This window comes from Engraulis encrasicolus, chromosome 12, assembly GCF_034702125.1.
Source record: "Engraulis encrasicolus isolate BLACKSEA-1 chromosome 12, IST_EnEncr_1.0, whole genome shotgun sequence".
Taxonomy (NCBI): domain Eukaryota; kingdom Metazoa; phylum Chordata; class Actinopteri; order Clupeiformes; family Engraulidae; genus Engraulis; species Engraulis encrasicolus.
This window is the reverse complement of record NC_085868.1, coordinates 6,762,448-6,770,539: the sequence shown is the minus strand read 5'-3', so window position 1 is coordinate 6,770,539 and position 8,092 is coordinate 6,762,448. Positions and strand designations below refer to the sequence as shown.

The 8,092-nt window shown below is 45.6% G+C and overlaps 1 protein-coding gene across 1 annotated transcript; it reads right to left on the bottom strand.

Annotated features, from left to right (window-relative positions):
• Positions 1 to 1,080: 1,080 nt before the first annotated feature.
• LOC134460012 (uncharacterized) lies at positions 1,081 to 7,646 on the bottom strand. The gene is made up of 4 exons (XM_063212499.1): positions 6,002 to 7,646; positions 5,299 to 5,671; positions 4,469 to 4,764; positions 1,081 to 2,716 (listed from the first exon to the last, which is right to left on the bottom strand). Exons 1-4 carry the CDS (start codon positions 7,641 to 7,643, stop codon positions 2,157 to 2,159), a joined length of 2,871 nt encoding a protein of 956 aa, XP_063068569.1. The 5' UTR covers positions 7,644 to 7,646; the 3' UTR covers positions 1,081 to 2,156.
• Positions 7,647 to 8,092: the final 446 nt, after the last annotated feature.

The following is an 8,092-nucleotide window of genomic DNA, read 5'->3' as shown; positions in this document are numbered from 1 at the left end:
GTCGTTAGTAAGTGAACGATGGCTATCGCGACTACTTGCATGGTTTGCTGTCAGAAAACCCCACATGCAACTTTTGACAGCATCGGACCGAACGAGTGTCGTGAGAAACACTTTTCATTTGAAACATCACTTTACCGTATTCAGATTTGTATCAACTGCTGGCATTCCGTGATGAAAAACAGTCTCACAGTGAGTTTATTTGAACAGCATTTTTTTCATTACAATGTAGATTTTGAGACAGGCATGCCATGGGCACCGCGCAAATTACGTCATCCTACCTTGTGCCCCTTTAAAACCAAGCAATAAAATTACTAAAAATGTTTCCCATTTGGGATATGGGAGGTGGTGTTGGAGGGGGAGAAGTTGCACAAATATTTGGGGTCAAAAAGAGGGACCCAGCAGAAGCAAAACATTTGGGAACCACTGAATTAGGCTATTGGGGCAGGGGAGACAAATGGATCAGTTGTCCTAGACCCGGGGAGAGCTGTGGGGGTGCAGAATTGTACTCAGGCTGGCATCATGTTTTTGCGTATGTATCTCACACTAGTGCATTCTGCTTGAAGTTAAGTTGTGCTCCTCAATCAGAGGGGTAAAGCCCTTTTATGGACATTTGTCACTTTTTTTTTCCAGTTTTCCTGCCATCTCTGCAATTCTCTGTTGCCATTGCAAATTTCTGTTGCTTAACGTATGCTCTGCACTGATCAAAACCATCCCTAAACATAATCTGTCAGGAAAGCAACGTTTCTGCTGCTGCTCTACTGTCTGCTGCTGCTGTTTTCCAGGAACAGAGAAACAAACAAGACTTTGGTGCGAAATTATGCCCAGATCAAAACCATTCATAAACTTAACCTGTTACAGGGCATGGTAGAGCACACATTAACTTGAAAGGACGTAACCATAAAAGGTCAAAACCGTGCACGTAACCGGGTCTTATCGGCGTGTTATCTTACGTATACCCCATGGGTCTGCCTGTGAGCATCCATTGCGATGGCAAGTAAGGTGCGTGTGTGTGTGTGTGAGTGTGGTGTGTGTGTGTGTGTGTGTGAGGGGAAAAAAACTCACATTTTCAATTGATTTTCAAAATATTTCAAACAAGTTACTTTAATACAAACACAAGTTCTCTTATTCTCAAAAGTCAAAAAAGAAGCGAAACATGAACAAAAAATAAGTGGCTTATGTCAATCACATACAAATAAATTGAAGTCTTCTTGATAGCTCTAAGTATGTTCATGAGCAAGAGCGTGACAGGACGAGTGAGTTTCCAAGTAGATTTGAAAAAGTGGTCTGGGAGTCTCATGGGCACAGTGGTATCTTTTTGAGCAAAAGTAAAACAAAAACAGACGCTTGAGCAGAATTTCTAATAATAATTTATAATTGCGCAAGTGCAATTGCGTCAGACTTAATTCAAACAAGAAAACCATTTAAAACAAAACCTGAGGAATTTTGGGGGTGAGCTTCTGCACAGTAATGGAGTAAGATATGAATCTCTTGAGCTCCAACCTCGAATTCAAGTTAAACCCAAGATCTTGATAGTCTTAAACTGTTCAATATGAGCATAGAGAGTACTGCGATAGGGGGGTGGGTTTGAGCTGCGGTTTTGGGCTAAGTGCAGTGGTGGAGAGCTTGAGACATCATGGCCAGGACTTGCTGAGCTGCTAAGATAAGTGGTTCTTTCTAATATCTTAACTCCCGTCCTCCCTGGCCTGCCCGTGGCCTCGTAATGACGTCACCTACGACAGAAGTGTATTTCAATATCTCACAAAAGCGAAATTCTAATGTCATTTTGTAATTTGCAATCAGTATGATGAAAGAAGGATAGTCCCCCAAAATGTGTTGTGGCGAGGCTGACAGCCAGGGAACCTAATTGCTTTGTCCAAGGAGGCGGGGCGTCAGCGAAACACGAGGACACAAGCGCAGGCCGAGGACAGGAGTCCGCATATTGGAAAGAAAGGTGTTGACCACCATCTTCCACTTGAGCTCAAACTTCAAGATGGTGAGGTTAGACATTGGTGGATTTCAGCAAAAATGAAAAAAAACAAAAAACAAAGTTAACATTTTTGAACAGATATTCTAATAATTAAAACCAGGGGAAAATATTTAAACAAAGGCGAGGCCTTCTTAGGGCCGCACTTGTGCAGAGTAATGGAATAAGACGTTTATCTCTTGAGCTGTGTGTTGTTAGTAACAAACTTCAGGATGTTGAGGTTGGCCCTTTCGATCACCCTCTGTGTCAGAGCCCTGGTCTGGCCCTTGGCATTGTAAAAGGATTCAACGTTGTCATGCGTGATGACCTTTCCTCCCAGCTCTTTCACCAGAGCATGCAGCCTGGGGTTGATGTCAGCGGCCACAGTGAAGTCCGGAAGCAACATTGGCAGGACCTCAGACCAGACGACTAGGCACTCTGGGAAGATGCGGTGCAGTAACGTCACTTCCCTCCTGATGTTGCTCACTAGCTCTGCCATTCTTCTCCTCACTTCACAGTCGGACAAATAGAGGATGACCATGTCTGGAGGGCGAATGACCTTGTCCTCTGACTTCAGCAGGAAGGGCGTGAACCTTTTCTTCATCATCTGGGGGACTTCTTTCCAAACCACCTGGAATGTGTCAGTGCCGTGTCCCAGGGGAATGCCCAGCGATAAGGCAGATGCTCTGGCCCGGGCAATGAATCCGTCCCCACAAATCCACACCACTTGAGCGGCCCTCTGACAACCAGTGCCTGAGGAGGACAAAACAACATCAACAACAATGTTCACATTATATTCAGTAATGTGGTATGTATTGAAGGTGTTTTAAAGAACACAAAGTCATTTTTATTTCTGGTTGCCACACAAGGTGCAAGTGTCATTCACAGTCAAAAAATTGTATTATAACAACCACATGAATTCCCCTTTTTATTGCTAGTCTCAAAATTGAGATGAAGCTGCAGATATGAATAAATGACTTTCATGTTAAGAGTGTGAAACATTGTGAATACTCTCAACTAGTTGATAGACATGATGTATGTCAGCATACAATGTAAATGCTGAAGCAAAACATACAGTATGCCATCAAATTCATGGTTATATTTTTGATAATTAGAATAAGTTGATCAGTTTCTGACAGCGCAACAAAAAAAATGGTCTCACAATGTAATATTCATGGAAGATTATGGATCCAAAGACTAATCCAGTCATCTTGGCTGTGGCTCAAGTGGCTGTAGGGTGGCCATTGGTCCGTTTTTACGACGTGTTCACGACGTCCGTGTGTCCCTCTCTTTGTCTTTCCTTTCCTCCTAGCCTTTTGCTTATGGCCGCGAGATGCGAGGCAATGTCATTGACGCAAACTAGACCTTGACAGTCGGTCGCGTTTTCGATATCTGCGGCCGCTATGTTACTGCAAATTTAACCCCAGACTTCGCACAGCGAATTAACTGTAGGCCTATTGCTGTCGCCTTATGTCGCGAAGACGCGGTTTGCCTCCAGTGTTGCCAATTCTGTTTGTTATAAGCCACTTTGGGCTTCTTTTTTTGCGCAGTCCCTTTTAATTTTGTAAAGTAGCGGGTTGCGTTTTTATGGGCGTGTTCTTTTCAGGGTTGGGCTTGCCGTTTTCTCCTGCTCTGCCGGTGATTTGAATGTGTTTCTCAATGGCAACTCGTTTTTTTCTCACTCATCCGTACAAGTGACCCTACTACAGCATTGTTAACTCTCACTTTCTGTGGTCACTTTTGGAGATTTTAGCTGCCAAGCAGACCCCCGCTAAGAGTAAGGTCTTCCCTGGCTAGGCAGGCGACTGACGACCCACCCCTTCGGTCGCTTCTTTTGGGCTTGTTTTCACAACGCCCGTCAGTCGCTTCTTTTGGGCTTGTTTTTAGGACGTCAGTCGCTTATTTGTCGTAGAAAATCTGGCAACACTGTTTGCCTCCATTAAAACACCACTGATATACACACTTCTGACCAACTTTGAGTAAAGTAAATCAAATTAATTCTTGGCTATTAGAGACCTACGCATGCATGACTACCCAAAATACATGAAAAAAATATTTATGAAATAATACAGACAACAACGGAAGGATTTGTCTATCGTAACCTGCCGTCTCTGATACAGCATTAAGTTAGTGGTAGCCTACTGATGACTCCTTTATCGGAGTGAGGTAATGAAATGCGAAAATCCTTCCCAAGTAAAACTGTTGTTGGCAGCTGAGTTAGTCTGAGGTAAAATGGCAGCGCTGTTCCCTGATTTCTGCCTACAGTTTAGAATGCCGACTTCACCGTTTTCTCCACGGAGGCGGGGAGTCCGCAAGTCGAAGCAATGGGTACGGCGCGAGGACGCTAGGTTAGAAAGTTAAGGGGCGGGGTTGTCCGGCCGAAGTCCGAACAGCTGGTCACCCTAAGTGGCTGGGGCAGTGAACAGTTGCACCAGGGACCCGGGTTAGGCTAAAACACTCAAATATATATATTTTTAAAAACACAGTCTTGTGTGTTACCTGTACCTGTAACTCCGTGACCAGCCGGTCTCTTTGGCTTGGGCAGGGGCTTTGCACGTCGCCTGGGGCTGTTGTCCCACTTCCAGGCATCCACAAACTTGACTATGTTGCGATGAAATAACCGTGCACCGTCGTCCGAGAGCGTACGGCCATCACAGTCGCAGTGAATGGGGTGAATGTTTTCATGGGAGATGGTGGTTCCTCCAAGTTTCTTGACCATAGTGTACAGCTTCTGATTCACCTCGTGTAGGCTACCGGCCAGGTCAGTGCTGTCAGTGGGCTTATGGCCTGGTGCTGTTTCCCTGCACAGTGAAGAAAGGGTTGTCAATCTTTCAATGTGATCTTATTGAAATCCAGAGTATTTACGTTACTGTGGCGCCTCAAATTACTCTAACAGTGGAGTTAAGAGTCAGTGTGAAATTCTGCAGAGAGCCTGTGTAATTTCAATTCTGCAATGTTGCGTAGAAGTACAAGTTGTAGTTTTTTTCTCAAATGCTTTGGTGCATTTCTCAAATCTCTCGCAATCTGCAAATTATATTGTCCATTCTAAAACAGTTTTAACAAATGGCAAAACACTGCGGATGACCTGCAAAACTCAGTCTCTTGCTCAAAATCCTTAGTTCGTCTCTCAGAAGCAAGATTTTGTGTCAATGAACGTGTCAGTGCCATCAAAATGGTTAGTCATTGTGCCATAGCGTAGGGACAAGACAGTCAAATTGATGCGTCATGTTGTCAATTCACTACTACATTTTTGTGGGTCTTTTCTGATGCCAAATCTTGTTAGGGTTCGGACAAGTGTCTGGTGAATAGGCATAATTGAAATGGAATATTCTTACTGTGTGCATGGCCTTGGCAGGATGTCGGACCACACCAGGAGGCTCTGCGGGAAGACTCTGTGGATCATGAGCAGGTGCTCTTGGATCCTCTGCAGGGTCTGCTCCAGGTCCCCATGGGGGATGTCACAGGACGATCCCAGGTGGACGATCAGCATGTCTGGTATGGGCCAGCAGCACTCCCGCTCCAGCAGCTGCTCCACAACCTTGGCCAAGGTCACATCGGCCAGGGGCTTCCAGTACGGCTTCCACTTGATGCCCCCCGCGACAAGACGGACCGCCTTGTTGTTTTCGTGGGGCGCCAACATCAGGGCATCGCCAATGATCCAAACCTTCTTGGAATCAAATGGGAAAGGTCCCTTTTTCATTTGCAGATCTGCAGGATTTGAAAGGGAAAAAAACAAGGGAGAGTATTCAGTACAAAATATAATATATAAAGATTCATCCCTTATTCAATGGCACTTAAGCCATGGATAAGGGTATAGAAGGCCATCCACATTCATCCTACTAGTAGGAAGAACCTACCTCCTACTAACCTCGTAGTGATTACAAGACAAACCAATAGGCTATACCCCCTGAACAACAATAAGCATAATAATAATAGCAACACTGACAATTAAAATAATCAACAGATAAATACAAAGTACTTGCAGCGGTTTTGTTTTCGACAAGTATAAAAAATTGTGTGTGTGTGTCTGTGTGGTACCTTTCGGTCTTGGTGTCCATGTAGCCAGCGCACCTTTCAGACCAGTCTGTGCCACCCATCTCGTCTCATCTCTGTAACGCTTTGCCTCCTCCCCTTTAGACTGTTTTGCATCCACCTTAGAGCGCTTTGCCTCTTCCCCTTTAGACCGTTTTGCTTCCACCATGGGTCGCTTTGACTCCTCCATAGATAGTTTTGCTTCCTCTTCCCCTGTAGATCGCTTTGCTTCCACCATGGGTCGCTTTGACTCCTCTGTAGATCGTTTCACCACCTTCACAGAGCGATTGGCCTCCGCTGGGGTCCACTTTGCCTTCTCTTTACTGTACAACGGTGATCCCCTTGAATACCGCCTTGCGTCCTCTCCATTTTGCTTTGCACTCCCGGAAGACTGCTCCGGAGACTCCCTCACCTCCTCTGCAGGCCACTTTGCTTTCTTGTCTGTATATGACCTTGCACCCTTCATGGACCACCGTTCCTCTATGATGGTCCACTTTCCCTTCCCTTCTGTATACGATTGGGATCTCTCTGAAGACCACCTTGCGTCCTCTCCATTTTGCTTTGGCGCAGTCCGGGGAGACTGCTCTGGCGACTGTCTCACTTCCTCCAGGGACTGAGTCACCTCTTCCATAGACCACTTTGCCACCTCTGAAGACAGATTCAGCTCCTCTGCAGACTGCTTTGAAACCTCTGTAGACTGTTTTGCCTGTTCTATACACAAGTTCACAAACGTGGTGAATCGATTTGCCTTCTTGTCTGGGGATCCCTCTGCGTCTACTTTACTTCGCTTTGCACTCTGCTCTGGGCACTGTCTCATCTCCTCTCCGGAAGTCAGCTCTTCAACAGACCGCTTTAGACAGCTCGTAGACACCTTTACCACCACTCTAGACGGCCTTAAAACCTCGGCAGGCAGCTTTGCCTCTTCTTTAGACCCCCTTGCATTTTCTGTAGACTCCTTTGCCACCTTCGTAGACCTCTTTGCCTCTGCTGTGCTCATATTTTCCTTCTCTCCTGTATATGGTTTTGTACCACATGTAGACGACCTTGCCTCCGCTATATTTTGCTTTGCCCTCAGCTCTGAAGACTCCCTCACCTCTCCGGGGGTCCACATCACATCTTCCATGTTCCGCTTTGCCTCCTTAGACCCCTTCGCCGCCTCAGTATAAAGTGTCACCCACTTTGCAAACTCTGCATAAAACTGTCGAGTCTTCGACTGTCGAGTCTTCCCTGTAGACTTCACCACCTCAGAAGATGTTTTCGCCCACTTTGCGAACGCTGTATAAAACCTCTCCTCTTGAGACAGCTTAGGCTCTGTTGTAGGCTCCTTCTTGACCACTGCTGTACACTTTGCCGCTTCTGTAAACCCTTTCACCACAGCTGTGCATTTTGTAAAGTGTTTGGAGTCTTCTGTAGACCGCTTCGCTTCTACTGTGTCTTGCTTTGCACTAAGCTCCAGGGGCCATGCCACCTCTTCCAAAGACAAATTTCTCTCCTCCATTGACTGGTTCATCACCCCTTTTGAACACTTTGCCACCTCCATAGGCCGCTCAGCCTCTTCAATATTCTGCTTGTCCCTCTCTTCTGAATTTGGTCTCGTTTGGTTTGGAATCAGCAGAGAAGATTGTCTTTCCTCCTCCAACTGTTCCATAGACCATTTTGCCGCACACTGCTTTTCCACTTCCAAAGACCATGTTACCTTCTTTTTTGTGTATGACTTTGATCCCTTTGTTGACCAACTTGCATCCAGTGTCTTTCGCTTTGCATTCTGCTCTGAAGGGTCCTCGGGACCCTTTACCTTCTCTGTAGACTGTTTCACCGCTTCTGAAGACCACATTTCCTCCTCCGAAGGCCACTCGTCTTTAGACCACTCTGTCTTCACCAAAGGCTGCATTGCCATCTCTGTAGACCATTTTGCCTCCACTATAGGTTGCCACATAATTTGGGGCTTTTCTTCTCGCTCAAGGTCCACCTAGTGTTGCAACAAAGCAAAGTCAGTGTCATAACTAAGTGGCTTTGGATGAAATTGCCAGCTAAACTGTAATAATTTGTAATAGGTAATGTTAATGATGTTGAAAATCTAGCAGATCTATGACAAAA

Coding starts and splice junctions, on each gene's coding strand:
- LOC134460012 (XM_063212499.1), bottom strand. CDS start 7,643: ATGGAACAGTTGGAGGAGGAAAGACAATCTTCTCTGCTGATTCCAAAC. Junction 5,672..6,001: donor ATGGACACCAAGACCGAAAG/GTACCACACAGA, acceptor CAAATCCTGCAG/ATCTGCAAATGAAAAAGGGA. Junction 2,717..4,468: donor GGCTGGTCACGGAGTTACAG/GTACAGGTAACA, acceptor TGTCCTCCTCAG/GCACTGGTTGTCAGAGGGCC.